Source organism: Pinus tabuliformis, chromosome 1_2 (assembly GCF_031772625.1).
Source record: "Pinus tabuliformis cultivar Carrire ecotype Pingquan chromosome 1_2, CPIR1, whole genome shotgun sequence".
Classification (NCBI taxonomy): domain Eukaryota; kingdom Viridiplantae; phylum Streptophyta; class Pinopsida; order Pinales; family Pinaceae; genus Pinus; species Pinus tabuliformis.
The window spans coordinates 275,392,667-275,416,369 of record NC_142298.1 but is presented as its reverse complement, the minus strand read 5'-3'; the positions used below and the strand labels follow the sequence as shown (position 1 = coordinate 275,416,369).

Below are 23,703 nucleotides of genomic sequence, written 5' to 3'. Positions count from 1 at the left end.
GATGTGCCCGTAAATCCAATTCAAAAAAGGAAGGAGGCAGCAACATCAAAGAATGATCTTTCCAATGTGCAGAAAAAGGGAAAAGAGACAGCTGATCCTAACACCAACAAAATGACATCAGCAAGTGAAAGACCCAATCAGCCAAATGTGTCAAAGGAGAAAACGGAAAAGAAGGATGTTCCAGTGAAAGAGGTAGAAAATGTCTCAGTTTTTAACTTAGAAAATGAAATTGCTAAGTTGAAAATATCCATTCCTTTGACTGAGTTGATGAAGAACAGTAATTATAAAGGTCAGGTGTCTAAAATTTTGAATTTAGATCCATCATCCGACATGGTAAACGTGGAGGATGACAGTCCCGAGTTGATTTTTGGGCCAGCATTGGAAGGTCAGTCTCAAGACAGTGATGTCGCTTCTTTTTATATTAGTTTCAGGGTGCATGAATTTGTGTTACATAATGCTTTGTTTGATTCCGGAGCCTCTCATAATCTCATGCTGAAAGCTATCATGGAGAAATTGGGATTGGATATCACTAGAAAATGTCATGACCTTTACTCTTTCGATTCCGGTAGAGTAAGGTGCATCGGTCTTATCAAGGATTTGGTGGTCAGTGTGGATCAGATTCCGGCTAAAAATGTTTTGATGGACGTGGTGGTGGCAGATATACTTCCTAGATTTGGCATGCTTCTTTCCAAATCTTGGGGAGCAAAGATTAAAGGGACAATGCAGCTTGATTTCTCCAATGCTACCATTCCCGTGTTTGGTCAGATGAGGAAACTATACCGGGAACAGAAAATGAAGTACATGATCACTAGCAAGGAGAAGCTAGTAAATCATCCAATCAACTATGTACATACTGATTTAGAATCATTTGTTTTGTATTCAGATAGTTTTAATGATCTAAATAGCCAAGTAGTTGAAGTAGAAGACATTCCCGAGATTATTGAAAATTTCAGAGAAGTCTTGAAACAAGAAAGGCAAAGACTTGATAGTACCACTGAGCAATCAGTCGTCCGACAGCAGCAACATATTGATGGACAGCAAGGGAAAGAAACAGAGTTTCAGCATTTAGAAGAGGATGAAACAGGCTTGTGAAGCATGGACTTTGATGGCGCGGTAGGAAGGGAAGGTACTGGAATTGGTATTTGGATACGCAACCCTGTTTTCGCCCCAAACAAAGTGCCAAGCAATGTAAGGGTCTGCTCTTATAAACTAGCTTTTGACTGTTCAAACAATGAGGCTGAATATGAAGCTTTAATTGCCGGTTTGAAAGTTCTTAGAAAATTGAATGCTAAAAGGATTTCAGTGTATGGCGACTCCGAGTTAGTTATCAAGCAGGTGAAAGGGGAATACCAAGCTAAGCATCCTCGAATGCGGGCCTACCGCAATGTGGTGTTGGATATCTTGAAAGTATTTTCTGATTACACTATAACTTGTGTTCCTCGCGCTCAGAATGTCATTGCAGATTCACTTGCAACAACAGCAAGTAATTTGAAAATTTCGATGAATTCCAATAACAAGTTTGAGATTCACGTTAAGCATCACCCATCTGTCCTTGACAATCAAAGGTATTGGCAAGTGTTTCAAGATGATGATGAGATCAATGAATTTCTGCAAAATAAAGGTAAGTTCAAAGACACTTCTATTGATGTGGAGTACGATGATGGTGAAGCGGATATAAAAGTCAATCAAATGGAAGTTTTGCAGCTCAAAGAAAACATCATTCCTAAAGGTCTAATACCTTTAGAGGAGCTGTTTGATCAAGATGATATGGCCCGGAAACCGAGCTTGCTGCCAACCTTGAAAGGAGTTGAGGACGTGAACATTGGATAAGCTGAAAATCCTAAGATGGTGAAATTATCAAAAGCATTGCCTCCACAGGGAAAAGCAAAGTATATCAGTTTGTTATCCTCTTTTATTGATGTATTCGCTTGGGATTATGCATTGATTTTAGAAATTTGAACAAAGTATCTTTGAAAGACAACTATCCATTGCCTAAGATGGATCACATACTTCAGAGAGTAGTTGGAGCATCCCGCATGTCGCTACTCGATGGTTATTCGGGTTATAACCAAATTCTGGTCCATGAGGATGATAGAGACAAAACAACGTTCACCACTCCGTAGGGAACTTTTCATTATGCAAAAATGCCGTTTGGATTGAAAAATGCTGGTGCAACCTTTCAACGGGCGATGGATATCGCATTTGCTACTGAAAAAGATGTCTTTCTAGTTGTTTATCTTGATGACTTAACAACGTTCTCTAATTCAGATGAAGATCACCTCTATCATTTGAAGGTTGTTTTTCAGCAGTGTAGGAAGTATGGAATCTCTCTCAATCCAAAGAAAATTTTGTTCGCCATGGATGAAGGCAAGCTTCTCGGGCATATTATCTCAAAGGAGGGTATCCGCATCGATCTAGCTCGGGTGGAGGCCATTCAAAAGATTGATTTCCCACGAAGTAAGAAAGCAATCCAATCCTTCAATGGTAAGATAAATTTCTTACGTCGCTTTGTGTCCAATCTTGCAGAACATTTGAGAGAAATCGCAAACATGCTCAAAAAAGATAGTGCAGTAAGGTGGACTGAGGAAGCAGTTAAGTCTTTTAATTTAGTAAAATTAGCTCTTTCTTCAGCTCCGGTTTTGATCAGCCTGGACTATACCAAGGATTTTATTTTGTTTTCATTTGCCTCGGATCATACTATGGCAGCGGTCTTGATGCAGAAAAGAGACCGGCTTGAGAAACCAATTGCATTCTTCAGCAGAACCATAAGGGATGTGGCATTGAAGTACAATATAATTGAAAAACAAGCCCTTGCTTTGGTAAAAGCATTGAAAGATTTTCGGGTTTATATTTTGGATTCTCACATCCTCGCTTATGTCCCTAATGCTACTGTTAAGGATGTCCTAGTGCAAACGGATCCGGAGGGGAGAAGAGGCAAATGGATTGCTGCCTTGCTGGAGTATGACGTGGAAATCAAACCGACAAAGCTCATTAAAGGATAGGGGTTGGCTAAACTAATGGCTGAGTCAAATTTGCATGCCTTAGACATTAATCTAATCGCTCCTATGTCCAAGGAAGACGAAGAGAATCTGCCCTCTCAGGTATCAGAAATTTTCCTTCTTTCTCCTTGGTATTCAGACATTGTTTATGTACTCCAAAATCTCTCATCACCACCTGGAATGGCTAAAAACAAAAGTAGGACACTGAAATTGAAGGTTGCAAAATTTTGTATTATGAATGGTGCGCTCTATTGGAAAGATCCTAGTGGTGTCTTGCTGAATTGTTTGGTAGAAGAAGAGGCAAAACAGGTGATGGAAGATTTTCACAAGGGAGATTGCGGAGGCCATCTTTTCTGGAAAACAACCGCTAATAAAATCTTGAGAGCGGGGTATTATTGGCCAACTCTTTTTGTTGATGTGTACAAAACAGTGGCCAGCTGCCATGAATGTCAGATTTTTCAAGGTCAGAGGAAGTTGTAGCCTTTACATTCAAGCCCATTGAAGTAAGTGCTCCATTTCAGCAATGGGGTTTGGATTTCATTGGTGAAATTCATCCTTCTTCTTCAGTGCAACATAATTGGATTCTCACAGCGACGGATTATTTCACCAAATGGATTGAGGCGATTCCTACAAGGCAGGCTACTGATTCGGTAATTATCTCATTTCTTGAAAATAACATTTTGTATCGTTTTGGCTGTCCAAATAAGTTGATCACTGACAATGCAGCAGCCTTTAAATCAAAAAGAATGATTGACTTTTGTCATAAGTGTCAAATCACTTTGGGGCACTCCACTGCCTATTACCCTCAAGGTCATGGATTGGCGGAATCCTCAAATAAATCTCTTGTCAACATTATCAAAAAGCTGTTGGAAACTAACAAGAAAAGTTGGCACAAAAAGTTGGTCAATGCACTTTGGGCAGACAGGGTAAGTTCAAAGAAATCTATAGGCATGTCTCCTTTTGAGCTTGCATACGGTGTGGACACAGTTTTCCCGACCTCTCTGGCAGTCCCAATGGTCAAACTTTTGCAAGAAGCCGACAACGAAGATGATAGTTTGCAGCAGAGGATCAATCAAATGATACATTTGCAGCAAACTAGAGAGGAGGTATTTCAGAATACTTCCAAGCTGCAGGAAAGAATTAAGAGGATATATGACCGAAAAGCAAAGGCGGACAGGTTTGAAATAGGAGACATAGTGCTGAAATGGGATGCAAGGAATGAAGAGAAAGGTAAACACGACAAATTTGAAAATCTTTGGAAAGGACCGTACAAGATTGCTGCATATCGGGGCCAGAATGCTTTCCTTTTGCAAGAGCTGAATGGTGAAGACTATCCTGGTGGGCCAGTCAATGGTCGGCTCCTCAAACGGTATTATTTGTGAAATGTTTTCTGCTGTCCTACTCATCATTGTATATACCGGTTTGTTTAAATTCCATTGCAAGTGTGTACTGTTTTCATTCTTCAGTTTGGGGCCCGAGGTGAAGGCTATAAAGCTGAGGTTTGATTCAGTTTTTGTTTTGGTTTGATAGAGTCAGGTCTTTCAGTCAATTTCAGTCTTGAAAATGAGTCAATTTTGAGTCACATTCAGTCCTGAAATTGAGTCATTGAGTCAAGAGTTTGGTTTCGGTTTGTCGAAGTTATTGACTCCATAGCCCAATGGACGAAGGCACTGCTTGCTTTCCTAGAGATCTATAGTTCTTGGCACCTCCAAGGAGCTACCATCCCCATTGGAGCCAATGTTAGTGTCGGTATCTTCATCCCTCCGTTAGAGATCAAATCCTCTTGTTGCATTGCATATTAGGTGTCCCGCTCAGTTAGCTGCATTCCATTAGGTGCATGGATCATTTGACGGTAGTGGCTTCTCCTACAGTTTCCCTCATGTTATTTCCCTGCTGGCTCATGTTTATTCATAAAAAATTGTACGTACTCACCTTTTTTGTCTTAAAGATTGCAGAAGTCTTTACTAGGGTTTCATTGTCATTTTGGTCTAGGGTTTTATTAGGGTTTCATCAAAAGTGTTTCAAAGTGTCCAATAATAACCAACAGGCACATGAGGATGTTCTAGTCTCAATAAATTTTATAATCAAGTATTCAGAGATGTGTCTTTCCTCAAAACCCTGTTTTGAGGAAAAACAAAGTATTTTTGCTTTTATTGTACAAATTTATATAATTTTATCCCTTCATCTGTAAATTGTTTCACCTGCAACCTTGGTCACTTTTCCTAGTCTCAGTAGCTCCAACCCCCTGCAAAACAAGCAAAATACAGGTCATTTAGTCCATCACAAGCTCTAACATAGTGAAAAAGTTCATAACAGAGTTTAAAATAAAGTCAAATTCCAAACATTATGAAAGTGGGTTTTGTGAAATAAAAATTAAAGGCTCCATGAATATAAGTCATTGTTTCAATTTGAAAGCTCATTTGCACTCTTGGAAGCAAAGCAAAGCTGTGTCTAGCGTGAGCAAGAGAAAGTGGGAGAAATTTGCCAAAAAAAAGAGGTGCGACGCATTGGCCCGCGATCTTCAGTGCAAATTTACACTGGCGCGACGCGTTGGGTTTGATGCGCGGCGCATACAGCCAGCAAGCCCGAAACCTTCACCAACTCACTCCAAATCGCCCAAAACGTGTGGATCATCATTTGTGCAAGTAGGTTGAGCCTCTATCACTGCTTTTCATCCAATTTTGGTGGTTGTTTTATGGTGATTGTCTTATGGTGGTTGGCTAAGAAAATCAAACCCTACCTCTCTCTCCAAAGAAAACAGTGCTAGGGTTTGTATCAATTATTTGGCTGCCAAGTCATTCCATCACCTTTCTACTCCCTCACTCCATTTTTCCTCATTTCCCTATTCCCTAAACTCATATATCCCTAAATTCACTAATCCCATATCCCCAATTCCCATTTCCCAAATCCCAAATACAAATTCCCAAACCCTAGTCCTATACCAAAAACTCCCAAAACATTCCCTAATTCCCTATTCCCTTAACTAACCCCTGTCCCAACAGTCCCTAAATCCCTCATTGTTTCCTCCCTCCACAATGCCTCATATCACTGTTTCCCTTGGTGAAAACAGTAAAAAAACATCACAATCACTTACTTCTCATCAAGGCAGCTCCAAGACCGTTCACCCACTAGCAGAAATGGCATCTGATCCCTCATATGATTATGAAGAGGAGACACATAGTGACTCACCTACAGAGGTACATGCACCCAGGAGGCCTCATAGAGGTGGCAATCATATTCGAGAAGAATCAACCACTCTTGCTGAGTTACAGGCCTGCCCTCTTGCCATCCCTTGTTTTCAGCACCAGTCCTGCTATGAATTTTGTGAGAAGGTTGCTAGCATTCAGTTTCATCATGAGTTGGCTCGTTTGTTTTTGTTGCATTTACATGATGGTCAAGCCACTCTCACTGGTGTCACTTTCACATTAACACCAGAATCTATTTCACTAGCAATCGACATTCCTAACATTGGAGAGCAATGGAACAAGAGGCAACAAATTGACCGGCAGCATTATGAACCATACATCAAACCCGGTTATTTGAGACAACTCAGCAGAGTGTTTCCTTTCCGATACCTCAAAGATTCTTATGCTCCTTTGATGAAATTGATCATGAAGTATTTCAGTTGTGAGGACCGGTTTTTCGTTTATATGCTTATCATATCAGGCTACTGATGCATTTTACCAGGGTGAGGATGATGAACCTCCCCTACTTCATGTGCCGAAATATTGAGAAGATGACCACCCTATTACAGCACAAGACTCCTCAGCAGCAGTTCAACAGTATATATCATTTTGCTCTCATTAAAATTGTGGTCATCCATCAGCTTGGCTTACAGGGCATCACTTGGGAGGACTTCATTTCTTGTGAATTTTTCAGAGCTCCTCAGGGACCTTGAGAAGCTTTGCATGAGACAAGTGTACCTTCTTATCAGCATGAGGATCATGAGACACAGACCGCTAGCATGCCTGTGTTTATCACCTATCAGAAGGGCACTAGACAGTTGTTCGCAGCAACTAAGCGAGTATTATCTCCACCCGGGGTGGAAGGGGTCTCGCTTCCGTCATCAGCACAATAGGTTCAGGACAAAGGCAAGAGGCCACTACAAGATGAAGGACCATCAGGTGAGCATGAGACTGATTTCATTCTCATTGAGGGTGATGATACTGATATGGGCCCACAAAGCACAAATCTCAAAGAAGTCATTCAAGAGCAGCAGGCGAACATCAATGCGTTGTCCCTCAACTTGGAAAGGGCCAAGTGGACAGTAAAGTATCGGAGCAAAGAAATAAGCAACTTGAGGATTAGCAAGCTATGATGGAATTACAAATCATTAAAGAAAACCGGTAAGAAATCAAGAGGGCACAATGCAATTTGACACCCATTGAGCAAAAGGACGAGGACTGGGAATATGTGCTGGAGAATGTGAATATTTATTTGGAGAAGTTGTTGGAGAAGAATAGGGAGAAAACAATGTTGAGGCGCATGGCCCGCCATTACATGGCGAGGAATATGAGTTGCAAGGCAAGAATCAGAAACTTGAAAGCAAAGTTGAAAAGGGCATCGAGGAGGCGAAAGGAGCATGATAAACTTCAAATATTGGCTGAGGCTTCCTTGGCCCAACACAATGCTTGATGGAGAAGACTCAGCCCAAATTTCAAAAAATTTGGGCATTTTTTGCATTTTTGAAATTTTTGGCACAAAAAACAGGATTTTCTGCCCTATGCGCCGCGCCCCATGGCGCTTGCTTTTGCTAAGAGCCTCTAAATCACAAAAACTCAACATTTTTGGATTTGGCATGAAAAAATATGCTTGCCTACCAATGGCCAAGAAATTTAGACAGGTTTTGAGCCCTCAAAAAGGTCAAAAACACTCAAAAAATGACCTCATTGCCCCTATTTTGACACACAGGAAGTAGTGTTAGGAGAACTGACTTTTAGAGGCGCAAATGGAGGCCAAATTGGAGAATTCCCCTTGGGTTGGAAAGTAGACAGGCAGATCTTTCGAGCAAGCACACTTGGAGCGAAATTGGACACCGGGAAGGCCTCCAAAAGTGGGTCTGAACAGGCGCTACGCATAGAGAATCAGGCGCGGCGCATAGAGGAAATTTTGCCAGTTTGACCAAGTATTACTCTGTTTTTCGCCTAGCTTTGGCGAGTTTGACTTTTTCACTTTTTTAATGTCAAATTTGTGATGTAATTTAATGTACATTGATGGATCATGATGTAAATATGTCAAATTTTCACTTATGGAGGTAGATTCATCAGTTTAAAAGTTGTTTGAAACTGAATGAATCAGTTCCCTTGTTTCTAGAGGCATGCTGTTCTGTTGCCTGATTTCTAGTTCTCAGTTTAAAATTAGTTGAAACAGCTCCTAAACATGTGAGCTCGACCCCTAGAGGCTAGGATGAACTATGGTTTGTCTATATTATGTTGTTTTGCAGTCATTAGCATGGTTGGACTTTTGAGAAACGCTGGAGCTTCATTGTGCACTCATATCAGCATTTTGGCTAAGGAATTGAGACCAGGGTTTGCAGCTCTCTTTGGGATCCATGTGGCAATTTGTCTTGGTACAGTGCTTCATTTTGTTATGGTGAATTTGCTTATGTGTTATGTATGCCATTTTCTATCTTGTTTCTTATTAACTAAACAAACAAGAGTGTAAGTAGAATCCATTGAAATTGCAGTGCTCTACTTGAAGTTTGTTTTAGTCTTTGATGTTTTCAGCTGTTTGGAGAGGATCCATGAGTTCTCTTGCCCTCTTCAGCTCCTCACCTGTCTAATCCTTCCATCTCATTCAAATTGAAATGCCAAAAACAATTGCCTACCTTGCCCCATTGAGATCTCTGCAAGACTGAGCCTCAATCCCCGCACCTAAAATCTACCTTTTCATCTGAGCCAACAAAAACATCATTTTATTCAATCAAACTCTTTCACACACATACCTAGCCTAAGATCAGTATTTCTATCAGTCATCTCAAGCCCCCATCGACCATGTTTTGCTAAGATTGACCCGGAGAGAGCCCTCTCCCGACCTGGTAGGGCTAGCTCCCAGGTTAAGCATGGTTTGATGTTGGTCCTGGATCCTACCTTTATCAGCCTGAGGTAAATCTAGGCACTAACAGAACCTTAGAATTTTCTCTTAAATATGATGTGATGGATGGTGGATGAATCCATAAAGTGCCATAAATGGGGTCATTTTTGCTGCAGTATGGAAGGAAGTGTTATACCACCATTCAGCCAGAGGCAACCATTTGACCCATTGTGTTTGTTTATCAGATACAAAGTAACGAAGATATCCTTCCAAACATTTGTTTACTATCTCAGTTTGCCCATCAGAATGAGGATCTCTGTCGGTTACAATAATATTTGGGTTTCCATGTAGTTTTTGAATTGTTTCCATAAATGTAGTAGAAACTGTACCGGCTTTAAATGGATGTGATAATGCACAAAAGTATGCATACTTGGTAAGTCTGTCAACTACCACCATGATGACACTCTTTTCCTCGGCCTTGGGTAAACCTGTGATAAAATCCATTGAAACATCCTCCCAATGTTGGCTTGGAATGGATAAAGGTTGTAATAAACCTGGGGTCTTAATTGTTTCAACTTTATTTTGTTGGCAAACCAAACATTCTGCCACAAACTTTTGAATATCCGATTTAAGGCCATCCCAAAAAAATTCCTTCTTAACCCTGTGGTAGGTTTTTAAAAATCCTGAGTGCCCTCCTAAGGGAGAAGTGTGCAATTTCATAAAAATCTTTTGTTTGAGTTGGGAATTCTTACATAGGTATAGGCGATCTTTGTACCATAACGAATCATTTTTCCAGCTAAATGTATCAAATGTACTGGGATCTTGTTGTATCTTTCGAATGAGTGCCGACACTTCTTCGTCATTGTTCCATTCCTCCCTTGCTTCGTTTATCCAATCTGGTTGGATAATAGAAATGGCGCACAACAATGCTTCCACATCCTCATCCTTTCTTGAGAGTGCATTAGCCACAACATTTTGCTTCCCTTTTTTGTAGATGATTTCAAAGTCATAACCCAACATCTTTGTGACCCATTTTTGTTGCTCTTCAGAGGATAATCTTTGTTCTAAAAAGTATTTAAGACTATCATGATCTGTTTTTACCTTGAAGTGTCTTCCCATTAGGTAGGGTCGCCATTTTTTAAGTGCATGTAGTATTGCCAACATTTCCTTCTCATAAATAGCTTTGTGTAAATACTATCCCTTGATTGGATGACTTTCGAAAGCAATGGGTCTTTCATCTTGCATTAAAACAACACCAATTCCATTTCCCGAAGCATCACATTCCACAATAAAGGTTTTTGTGAAGTCCGGCGTAGCTAAGACCGGTGCTTGGCACATTGCCTCTTTAAGATGTTTGAAGAGCTTTGTTGCTTCTAGAGTCCATGAAAATGCATCTTTCTTCAATAATGTTGTTAGAGGTGCTGCTATTCTCCCATAATTCTTAACAAACTTGCGATAATACCCTGTCAACCCAAGAAATCCTCGCAGATGCTTTATGGATGTGGGGATTTTCCATTCCTTAATGGCTTTAATTTTGCTAGGGTCTACCTTAATACCTTCATGAGATACGATATGACCCAGATATTCCACCTCTTGTACTCCAAAGAAACATTTGGAGCTTTTTGCACATAATTGTTTCTCCTCCAATAGTTTGAGCACCTTGTCAACATGTTAAACATGATCCTTCCAAGGCTTGCTGTAGCTTAGTATATCATCAAAAAATACTAACACAAATTTTCTAAGGAAGGGTTTGAAAATGGAGTTCATCAAACCTTGAAATGTAGAAGGTGCATTGGTAAGGCCAAAAGGCATGACCAAAAATTCATAATGACCCTCATGAGTTCTAAATGCTGTTTTTGGAATGTCTTCAGTCTTCATTCTGATTTGATGATATCTTGAACGAAGATCCAACTTGGTGAAGTAAATTGATCCATGCAATTCATCCAATAATTCATCAATGACAGGAATGGGAAATTTATCTTTAATAGTGAGCTTGTTGAGCTCCCTATAATCTGGACACATGCGCCATGATCCATCCTTCTTGTGCACCAATATTACTGGAGCAGAGAAAGAACTTTGACTAGGTTGAATTATACCAACCTCTAGCATTTCTGCAACCATACGTTCAATTTCACTCTTTTGGGCATAGGGATATCTGTACGGCTTGATGTTTGGAGAAACATTTCCTGGAATCAAATGATTAGCATGATCATGATCACGAATAGGTGGGATACCCTAGGGAGTTTCAAATACTTTGGAATGATTGTCTAAGACTTTTTGGAGATCTGGAGAAATAGATGATTTCGATGTGGGAACCTTTAGTGAACATAATTGTGCAATTACACCTCATTGTTCCTTCTTTAGAAGCTTTGTCATACGTTAGAGCTGATTATCTTTCTTGGTTTCCCTGTAATACCCCTTAATTCAACTTCCTTTCCTTCCGCACAAAATTTCATGAAAAGTTCTTGAAAATTAAAAGCTATTGTACCCAAGGATTGTAGCCATTGGACTCTTAGTACAACATCAGCACCACCCATTGGAATGGAAAGCATTGGGCTATTCAATACATATTCTCCCATGGATAGCTTGATATTATGGCACTTTCTAGAGCAATTTATGGTTCCTCCACTTGCAACCATCACTTGACACTTTGGTGCTGGATATAGGAAGTAATTCAATTCCTTTGCTATCTTACAATGAATAAAATTATGGGTACTTCCTGAATCAATCAACACTATTACCTTTTTTTTTCTTGATATGTCCTTTTATCTTGACAGTTTGAGCAGTGGTAATTCCAGCCAATGTATTACAAGATATGGTTGGATTAATTTCTTCTTTATCTAGGGTTTGTTCCTGTAGTATATCCTCTTCTTTTGACATTTATTGTTCATTTTCTTCCTCCTCTTCACAATCTATGTAGAGTAATTTATTCTCAACGCACTTGTGACCTTTAGTGTATTTGCTATCACAACTGTAACAAAGCCCTTTTGCTCTTTTTTCTTCCAATTTTTGTGGTGTGAACTTTGTAGGTTGTGGAAGGCTAGGGGCAACAACACTTCCATTTTTATAGTTATGAGTGGTAGGCTTCCTGGTTGCCATAATTTTGCTTTCCATTTTTCTTGCTAACCTGAATGCCTTCTCCAATGAATAAGGTTCCCAAAGGCAAACCTCATGTTGGATATTATCCTTTAAAGTCCCTATGAACACATCAATCCTATGCTCCTCTGGAATATCTTTTACCCTTATGTTCAAATTTTGGAAGTCCTCAATGTGCTCCATCATTGAACCCTTTTGTTTGAGATTTATCGATTGGCTAAAAAAGGTGTTGCTTTTTGTATCTTCATAATGTGCTATCATTTCTTCCGTAACAATTGCCCAAGTGACAATTTGTTTACGAGAGCAAAGTCATTGATACCATACAAACTGATTTGGTTCCAAATATAAAGTTGCAATACGTACCTTTTGTGTGTTTTGCACATTATGGAGATCGAAAAATTGCTCCATTTGTAGTATCCATGTTCCGGGATCTTTGCCATCAAACTTCCTCATATCAATTTTTGGAACATGGTGGGTCTTCAATCCAACATTAGTGTCTATGAAATTATGATTAACATTTCTTTTGTTCTCATCATGATTTTCCTTTACTACCCTTTCACCATTAATGACCATTTCTTGTAGCAACTTATTCAAATTTATCTTCAATTCTTCCATCTTATCGTCTATGCCATTCATCTTAGCTTCCATGCCATCCATCTTAGCTTCCATCTTAACGTGCATGCCATTCATATTAGCTTCCACGCCATTCATCTTGGCTTCATTTACCTTTAGTGAGATTGAAATTTGTTGTATTTGGTCTTGTAATTTTGATATATCATGTTGCATGTCTTCTGCTTCTTCACAAGTCATGCTAGAGCTTTCAAGTTGCTTACTAGGTGTTTCCATTTTCTTTCTTCGGGGTATTAATTAGTACTAATAATTTTTCACTATTCCCTTTGAATTCCTTCAAACTATTTTTTGAAACCAATCTTATGCAAAATTTAAAAAAAACTACACACCCTTTTTTTTTTCACTTTGTAAGAGCTCGATATTGAATCTGTTGTATCTATGTAACTGCGGATCTCGAATATTTGAAATCTCGTCCTGCGGTAGCCCTCTGCGTCCTCTTTCTAACCCTGCAAGTCTGATCAAGATTGGATTCTCCAAGGAAGAGTTATGCCAAATCTCCCACGGTGACCTGATTATAAACTAGTTCAATGGAGTGAACTGTACGACATGCCACGTGTCACTATTTCGACCTTAGTACTTGAAACTGATACACAGAAAACTACAGGCCATCGTCTTTTTGAAACTTCTTACAAAATTTCAATCTGATGCTCAAAACCAAAGTTACGGCGATTGTCCCTAGGTCACCTGTTTGGAATGTAACTCGGGAGTTTGCAAAAACCCTAACTTCCTAAGATCATATCTCCGCAAATATAGCAAGACAAGCTCTGAAATTCGGACCCAAAGTTCAGAACGATTTCGGTTCAAATGGGTTTTTTTGTAGCTTCTGAAACGTCGTAGAAAAAAATTTATAGCGAAAATGCCATGATGACCTATTTGGAGCAGCGAAACCCTAGAATCCAAAGCTCTGATACCAAATGTTATGAAACCAGCTCACAAAAAGATAGAAAAGATAGATAAACACCTTAGAATTCAGCCTCTTCGAGGGGGCAACCTCCTTTACATTACACAAATGAACAATTCTTGGATGATTCAAATGACTAAGCCTCCCTTCTATATATAGGAGTCTAAGGGGTCATAATATAATCAAGCCGACATAACAATAATAACATAAGGGCACAAAAATAACAATAGTGGGTTTCCATGAAGCATACTAATAACAAAATGGGGACAATAGGGGCACAATAATAACGATAAGGGATGCAATGACAATAGTAATGGGGGAATCACTAGTATTATAGGGGCCTAACATAATATTGCAGAAGCCTTAATTCAAACCATTCAAGAGATTGGGCCATACAATGTCATTCAAGTCAACACATGTAATGTTGCTAATTGTAATCAGTAAGAGGAATCATTGAGGGTATCTCCCTATATTGAACTGCTTGATGCATGATATTATTAAGATGAAGGACCATGATTATAAATGGATTTATGCATTGTAAAAGAGGGAAGAAAATGCTAAAATTTATTGCCAATCATAACATGGCCCACTACATTTTTCGTAATCACTCCAAGTTGGAGCTACTAAAGATTGCAAAGACGAAACGTGCTAGCTATTACTTCACCTTTGGGCACCTTTTGAAGGTAAGAGAGGCATTGACTAGAATGCTCTGAAGTGATTCATGGTGGGATTTGAAAGACAAGGCTGCATCCACATCAGATAGACATGGATTTTAGGAGGTGGAGGACACAATGCTTGATGGTTAGTTTTGTCGACAGGGTAGGTATGTTCTGCAGTTCACTAAACCCATTATAGTATGATTCGATTTGTGGATATAGATCAACTAGTGATTGGGGAGGTGTATGGGTAGATGGACAACATGATAGGCCAAATCAAAGACATTGTAGAGTCGAGAAATGTGATCCACCCCATGCCCTAACATATGTCCTTACACTCAATATTAGTATCCATCTTGGTTGGCCCAACCAACGCCTAGGGGTGGGGTTAGGAGAAAACCAGACAGTTCTAGAGGTACAAAATGGGTATATGGTTGCAGTAGATAAGTTCCCTGATGAAGAGGACTGTGCTTAGATATGAATCCAATTAAGCAAGTACATCAGTGAACATGGATTCTTTGCTAATTTGCATGTAATTAAGGATTGAGATAGGTTGAATCCCATTGAATGGTGGAACACTGGAACATGTATGGCTCCTCTACCACATATTTGCATAAATTGGCTGAGGGTGCTTCCATATGTTGTTAACGCTTCTTCTACAAAGAGGTGTTGGAGCACCTATAACTTCATCCACAACTTGAAGAGAAACAACTTAAATGTAGAGTTGGAAAAAGGCTTGGTTTATGTGCACTACAACTTGAGCTTGTTGTCCCATTATTGTGATGCAATGCAAAATGATAAAACATATGTAACTTGGGACAACAATCTAGAGGAGTCTAAATTGGAGGATGGAGCCATAGTTTTAGTTCTTGGAAATTAAACTTTTGGGTGATCATGATGTTGATCATATTAATGGAGTAGATATGCCACTGCTATTCACCAACAAGTTTCCAAATGTAGGAGTTTTTCCTTTTATCTTCACAACATCCAACATTACATGGGGTCGATGTAGCTATTGGTCTATTCCACAAACATTTCCACTTGCTTCTGTTCCTCTTCATAGATCATGATAAAAGAACTAGAAGTTTCTCGTGGCAAGAGGAAAGCCTAGTAGATACTTGATATTTTTTTTGCCCCTATTTAGTAGTTGTCACAAGAACTTAGTACTTTGTCTTTATTATGGCTAATTTTGTAAACATTATATGATAGTTTAAATTTGAACTTTGAACGTACCTTTGAACTATTGACTGCATCTTACAACTCTTTGGTAATGAATATGATGCTCTATTTCATTTCATGGTTGATGTTATCTATTACAATTTGGATGGCCAATTTTAAATGTTGAAACTTGAAGCTTGATGATTGACCATTTGATGTCAATGTTATAAATACTAGATGAATGATGTTATATTTGTACTAAATGATTGATGCTTTAATAATCATCATTAATTTAGAATTTAAATCTGTGTTCTCATGTTTTCTATACTTGATTCAACATTATGCATGATTTTTTTTGAATATATGTGCATCAAAATATGCATTATATAAAAATTGCCCCCAAAGGTTTTTTAAAAATTGCGCTTTCCACTCCCTTCTCCCTTCTTCCAACAACCTTGCTTCTACATGTGTGAAGCTAGGCATCTCTGATCAAGGTACTTGAAAAACTAGAGAGGGCCTATGATTCTTAGAATAAGTAGTATAATTGTCCTTGGTCTTGTAGTAAATGGGGTAGTAGAAAATGAAGTGCTCCTCTATCTTAACCTCCCAAAGATGGCACAATTGACAGATTCTGTATGACTAGTCAAGCTGATGCTCTGCCTCTACCCAAAGTCTATGTGAGCCCACTTTGAATTGACCTGATTATTTTAGTTTGGTGATTATATTAAAGAAATGAAAAAGAATCTTAGATATAAAAGGATATGAAAAGGAGGGGTAATGAAGAAAAACCGGAAGTTAATAGAATGATGTGATACAATATTAAAAAGACATGATAAGAGAGAAAATGGAGAGAGAAAGGATATTATTAGAAGATTGAAAGGTTAAAATGGGAAAAATATTGATTATGAATGATCTTGAGGGAATTAGAGGCAACAAGAACAAGACTAATAGGGCTAATGAGGCTAGAAGGAAGGGGTGAAAGGAAAAATGCTCTGTTACACCGGAACCAGTCCCCAGAGGAGGGAAACCCGTTCCAATGGTTCTTGCGCTCTCGGGAGCTTGGGAACTATATGGGAACGTTACCTTTTCAGCAGGAGCTGCAATGGGAGTTGCGGAAAGTTCCAGGAGCTTTGAATACTGTTTTTTTGGAGTTTCGACATTCCCTGGGGTAGGGGAATACAAAGCCGGTAGAGAAATATGTTGAATTACCCACATACCATGAACCTATGTTGAAACCTTCGCAGGAAGAAAGGCCAAAGACATCCTTAACACCGATATCCGTAATTGAGAAACTGGAGCAATCTCTTGATGGGTTAAGGAAGTGTGTGGCACCTCGACGTAAGGGCGATATTTGGGATGTCATGCTAATGAGTATTTCTTTTGCTGTTTATGTATATCTATCACAAAATATTGTGTGTGCATATTGTATGTGGAAGTCAATGCTTAAACATTAGAGTTGTTTTTCTCGTAAGAATAACTAGAGAAACATGTCAGAGAACTGATAATGAACTTGACATTTTATATATATAAAAGGGAGAGACTCGGGAGGAGAGACACCCAGAGAATATATTTATATATAAGAGAGATTATATATTTATTATTTATATATTTAAATATTTTGAATCAATATTAATTTTGATTATTATATAAATTATATAATTTTTTTTGTTTTGGATTTTTTTTTTATTATATAATATTACCGCTCCCAATTAGTTGTTTCTTGTAAACTTTGGGGAAACCTCAAGCCATTCCGGACATCCGTACCCAAGTTCCCAATGTTCCCATGTTCCAGAAACTCATGCAAAATAGGAAAAATGTGAGGGAGGTAAATTTAAAGATAAACAAGTGACTGATGGTGAGAAAATTAGCAGGAAGGAGGGATGTTTCAAGTATGATTATTGATAGGAACCTAGGGTTGACTAAAGGTGTAAGCCATCTTCTTTATTCATGTTGTTGGGATTCTTGTCAATTTTAATGCTTTCCATTTTTAAGCAGGTAGAATATGGTGGTCTTTATCAAGAATTTTGGTTTAAAGCTGTGAAGCAGGGGTACCCGAACCTAGGGGTGGTGTTCTTGTACTCGTACCCGATTCGTGCAACGAAGCACTAGAAACTGGTTTAGGTTCTTCTCAAACACACCCTTCCGAACCTGGTTCGGGTATGGAGAACTTGATACTTTGAAAATTAAAAATGGGTTCTTTGTTTGTGATGGGTAGTTGATACCCTATAAAAAGGTCTGTGGTTCCCCGAAAACAGGTACGTGGAGGGTACGCCTACTTAGTCAGCGACAAAGTTAATTTTTTGGATTTTTAATAAAATATTAAAAAATGATGACATGGCTTTGTGGTCCCATGCTCCCACTAAACCCTAGTGTTTGCTAAACCAAAAAAATTGTGGTTGCTTTGTTTAATTTTCATTGCTTATGGCATTTGTGGTTGGGTGAAGAGGAGAGCATTGAGAGGAGAAGGCGCGACAGTGAAAGGAGGAGAAGGTGGAGACAACAAAAGGTGGTCTTATTGAGTTACCTCCAGATGCTATGGATGAGCAGGAGTCTCCAGATGAGAGTGATCCCTCCCTAGAGAGCCTTTTGACTGATGAGCTTAGTGATGTTGATCATGATGACATGGATGCTGATGAGTGATGACATGGCTTGAGGAAGCCAAATTAATTATCTTGAGACTTGTTCATTGTTCAGTTTCACTTTTTTTTGGAATTTTCTATTTCATGTGTGGAAATGCCTTAAGGCAAATTTTGAATGTAGTATGACAATGGAGTCCTGGACATATAATATATATCTATTATCATGATTCATATCTCTCTGCTTGATATTAAATTTGAAATTTCAATGTGAATGTTCAATGTTTTATTTTTCTTGTTGTAAATTGGAAGATTTCAAAATTGAAATTTCATAATTTGAATTTCATAATTGAAATTTCATATATATTATAATTTATATAATAATAATATATATAAACTATAGTATAGTATATACCCTCAACGAATCCACACACCTGTTTCAAAAAGTGATGTACCCGTCCCAATACCTGTATCCGAATGCGCGTTTCCTGGCAACTTAAGTTTAAATATAACATATGTGGTGTTTAATTTGAAGAGAATGCGTTGCAATGACAGTTTTATACTTCGCCATGATTAGTGTCAATGATGTGTTCATTGAGCCTAGTTTCAATGGAATGATTGCTTTGGCCATTGTAGGTAGTACTATTTTCACGAGTGCGTGATTTCATAAACACTTGTTCATAGAGGGGGTTAATTTTTTCTCTTTGACAGAGATGAAAGTGTTTTGCAGAGTCTTGAGAGGTTTGAAGACAGTTGTGATTGTATTTTTCCAGGGATTTTAGCAATTTTATTGGTGGTTCCTTGGATGTAGGGGAGAAAGGCTTGGAAATTTATATTTTGAGAATTGGAAACATGATTATAGGAATTAATGTAGGCTATCGTGTGCCTCAGGCACCATTTTGTATGTATAACAGGTCAATCTATCTGATAATGACAAGATTCAAGTTAGTTTATGTTTAATATACCTGCTATTCTGCTTCAAGCATTCTTGCAATGATTTATGTCACGTGTTGTGCATTTTTCTGACATGTTTCTGATTATTATCCGAGTAACTTGCTGTTTCTTTTTCCCTAATTCTATAAAAATATATTATTAATCCATTATTTGGAGAGCACATAATCTTCTTTGCATTAAACACCGGCAGAACATACATTTTTCCCTGGACAATGACACAAATTGTATGTCTAGAAAATGGTTCAGCCTGAAATACTATTGATTCACTGTTATAACAAAGAAATGTATTCAAAGAGGCATGCTTGCATTAGAGACCATAGTTTTAAAACTTGGACTCGGACTCAGACTCGGAACTGGCTGACGGTCAACTCCGACTCAGACTCTGACTCGGACTAGTTGATTCCAATGGCTCGATCTTTGTAAAAAGTACATTAAATATTAAATTTTAATGAAAAATCACATTTTTAAAGATTTTCATTCATGTTTCCAAACTCAAAGCATTAGAATAACAGAGAGAAGACGACACTTGGTCAAAGCATGCTCATGAATATATCTATTATATCAAAATGGCACCAAGTGCACTGTCCAATAAATGTAATATATAGAGATCAGAACAAAAACACATAACCAATGCTGCTCCAAAAACCAACTCTCAATGCTGCTCCAAAGATCGCACAAGAACCTCTTCAACGCTGCTCCAAAAACCAACTCCAACTGCTCACAAACTCCTCACAAATGCTCACATAAATGCAATGAGATAGTTGTGAGGAAATATGAGGGGGTTAGGTCACCTTTATAGGCGTGGGAGAAGGGTAACTAGGAAATAGTTTAAACAAAAAATAAATTAATTTCAAGTCCGCCTAGCACGCCTTTTATCCTGCTGCCAAGATCGACCGGTTTAAGTCGGGCTCGGTTGGTCCGGCTGGTCCATTACCGAACCAGTCAAATCGGTGACCAACTCGGCTGGTTCGGTAATGGACCGACCGCCGAACCGGATAATTGACCTAGTTGGTCTGGGCAGGGGTATGGCTGAGTCAACTGAGCTGATTCCTAGTCAAACCGGCCTAGTTTTAAAACTATGTTAAAGACACACGAGGAAGATAAATTATCGCCGCAGAAACACCTAAAGCACAGGAGCTACATGGATGTTATATCTAAATTCTTGAAGACAGATTGAATCTAAACTGATTTTTATCTAAGTGCTTGAACACTGAGCTTGAATCTAAACTTTCTACGAGTGTGACACTATTATATGTAAAGATATGTTGGTGTTTACGTTGGTTTCCACTCGATAACTAATTAATATCCAAACTTTCTCACTGTTTTCCTAATTTTGGAGATATGAACCATCAAGACATTAGCTGCTACCTGATTTACAAGAAACTCTTAATGACACTAGACAACGTCTACTCTGTTTCCTTTTTTCAGAACATTATTACTGCTATCTAGAAGCATCAGGCTCGCTATTATTTGCATTTATGCTACAGGAAATGACATAATTAAAACTAGCATATTAATGTGCAATTAACCAGGGATATTTTCAATAATGAGATATTAGGGTAGAAATGTGTTTATAAAACTACCGACTGATATTTTCCTTTTATAACGCTCTGTAGGCTAACATTACTGCAGACTCAGTGATGCAAGTTTTACAAAATCCATCTCATCATCGGCTTTTACTACAAGCATGGTTTAAGAGGGTAGGACACGATTTTCAAAATTGGTCCATTGGACGGACACTATTCAAGGGGAAGTCTTTCCAATAGCTTTAAAGCATTTAATTTGTCAAAGTATGAAGGTGAACCCTCTTGTTCTGCTGCTGCATCAAGGATTTCAAAAGGAGGGAGAAAGATAATTGAATTCATATATGGAGATTAATTAGGAAAATCACAGTAAGTTCATGTTTGATCTGCAGTGGCTTATCCAATACATGTAAATCCATGTGTTGATTTTTTTCATTAGCTTGCAAGTAAGCCTGAGATGAAGCTGTAATGTTCTCATCATTATGTAAATTAAGTGACCATGCCGTCAATACTATTTATGGCAGTGTTATTTAACTAGCATTTGAAAGTTTTCCATGATTGCTGAGTATAGTGAATAGAGATAAATTCCTTGTAATCAGAACAGTCTTGAAATCTACATCTCTGCTTTAGGTGATACCATTGCTTCTCCTATATATTGTATTGATTGCTTTCACATCTAATTTAAATTTAATTCCAAGCATACTCTTTTTGTTTATGGTAGGTGAATAATATGCCATGAAACTTACCTGTAATTCAGAAGGCCTTTTCAATTAGACGAAACCCAAGACTTTCCTCGATAATCTGATCACCTTGCATTTGAAGTTAGAAGTTCTTTAGAAACTAATATACAGAGAGAATCAGAGATAGCTTAGTAGTGGGCATGACACATGTATAGCGCCATGTTGCAACATACAGTTGGAAGACCATCCTTCAGTTTTTATTCTATTTTCTAAATGTAAAGAATATTCTTTATCCAATAGAATTGAAATTGATGTAGAATACCTGATATTTGTTGCGATTATATAAAATACCCAAAACCTAAATGATTCATTTGTGCCTGTTGTTACCTTTTGCCATGCTTATAACTGTGTGGCTTTCTTGCTAATGGATTCTATATGTGTTTTCAGTGTTCACTGCCTTTTTTTTTTTTTGTTGACAAGATCGGTTAGATGCAATGTTACCAGACTCAGAATTGGCAATAAATCGGCAAGGCAAAAGAGCGAAGAATTTTAATCGGATCGGGAAAAAATCGGCAAAAAATTGTTGAATTCATTAAATAAAAATATACACATATATTGAATTAAAAAAACCATTTTTCATTAATATTGGGTAAAGGCATGTCCAAACAATTCATAATATCAATAGATGTCTAAAATATCATGAATAAATAAGTATCTCATATATGTTATGAGTCCAAATATGATCCAAAGCACTGAGTCTTGAGTCCTTAGAAAGTTAGAAGCATATGCTTCTAAAAGTTTACAAAAAACTGCATACTAATCAAAAAAAAATCAGCGACTAAGAGTCTAAGTCTCTAAGACTCTTAAGAGTGAGAACTAGAAGCGATTCCTTCCACTCCTTCGCTTGCTTGACTCTCAAAGTTCTCCAAGTCATGAAGGCTTAAAAGAGAAGGCTCATCTAATTGAACCCAGTCTGCGGCATTTGTAGCTTGCAAATCTTTCTCTTCAAGGTCGATTGGTGAATGATCCATACCTGTCATTATCATGAGACATTGAAATGTGAATTAAAGTTTCACTTTGAAGTTTGAAGTTTGAATTTTAAAGTATGAACTAGATTATGAAACCTTCAAATTCAAGCTCTCGAATCTCACCTTGTATTTGTTTGTTGCGAAGTCGTAGATTGTAATGGACAAATACAAGGTCATTCAAGCGTTTTTGTGTCAATCGGTTGCGCTTCTTAGAAAGTATTTTCTCAAACATGCTCCAGTTGCGTTCACAACTTGAAGCACTGCATGCTTGGTTTAAGATTCGAATGGCAAATCTCTTCAAATCTGGCGTATCACTACCAAAGTTTTGCCACCAAAGACCTAGCAAGTGGTAAGGGTTTGTGAGTAGAAGTACTAAATTAGTAAATAGTAAAAACTTGAAAAGAAAAGAAAATTTAATAAAACATTTAACATAAAAAATAAAGTTTAAACAAATTTAATGAATTGATGAAGCCTTCACGCTGGGTACTTGGCAACATCTTAGACCTTTGTCTTATAGCACTGGTATAGGCAAACAATTTAGATGGTGCCCTATAATCTTGTAGTTGGGAAAAGACACGACTTTGCTGTTCTGGATCAGGGAAGCACCTTTCCACGCATGTCATAAGTCCTCTGCCAACCTCCCCATCCTCATTAAATTTGCTCTTATCATAAAAATATTGTGGGTTTAAGAAGTACCCAGTAGCATGTAAGGGGGAATGCAACTGCCTATCCCAATGTGCATCTATAATGTCCCAAAGAGGCATATACTTTGTCTCATCATCCCCATATCTTCTTTTGATGGCCTCCTTTCGGAGATCCATCGCCTCATAAATGTAACCCATAGCGGGTTTGTCACCATCAACCATCCTGAAAGTTCAAGCATTCAAATTTAAAGAAATATGAAACATTGTAAATAAAAAGAAGCTTGAAATGGAATTTAAAAAATGAAAAAGTTAAAAGACTTGAAGTACCTGAGAACTCTAACAAGGGACTCCATCACAGCAATAATCTCTTCGGCATCTTTCTAGAAACCATCATTAAACACAAGTGCAGCAATTTCGATGCCTTCAAGGGTCTTGGAATGTTTAGATCCCATCCACTCAGGTCCCAAGAACATCCTCTTCAGATTTATCTTTTACTCAACCACAAATTGCAAAGATATGAAATTTGTTGAATATCTAGTCACTGCAGGTCGAACAATTTCTTTACCTTCAATGTATATTCTCATAGCGTTTAGGACAATAGTGTGGTTGTATAGGTATTTGGTTATGGATTTTGCCTTCTCCACAACCTCATGTATCCAATGAAGCTTACCATTGTCCTCAAGCATTAAATCTATGCAATGGGCAGCACAAGAGGTCCAAAAAATAGTGGGGTGCCTAATCTCATAAAGTCTACTAGCAGCCATATAATTAGCTGCATTATCGGTGACAATTTGTACAACATGTTCTTCTCCCACTTCCTGAACG

The 23,703-nt window shown here is 38.2% G+C and overlaps 1 protein-coding gene across 6 annotated transcripts in view; it reads left to right on the top strand.

The window, feature by feature from the left end:
- The window catches only part of LOC149205409 (uncharacterized), a 133,319-nt gene extending 112,093 nt beyond the window's left edge, over positions 1-21,226 (top strand). For 2 of the 6 annotated variants that reach the window (XM_089395049.1, XM_089395051.1), the window contains one exon: positions 20,620-21,226. In XM_089395049.1, coding sequence (XP_089251175.1) covers positions 20,620-20,769 — 150 coding nt within the window. In that variant the 3' untranslated portion in view covers positions 20,770-21,226. Of the gene's footprint in view, positions 1-18,779 lie in introns of all 6 variants that reach the window. The other 4 variants (XM_089395054.1, XM_089395052.1, XM_089395050.1 and 1 more) reach the window with 4 other exon arrangements.
- Positions 21,227-23,703: the final 2,477 nt, after the last annotated feature.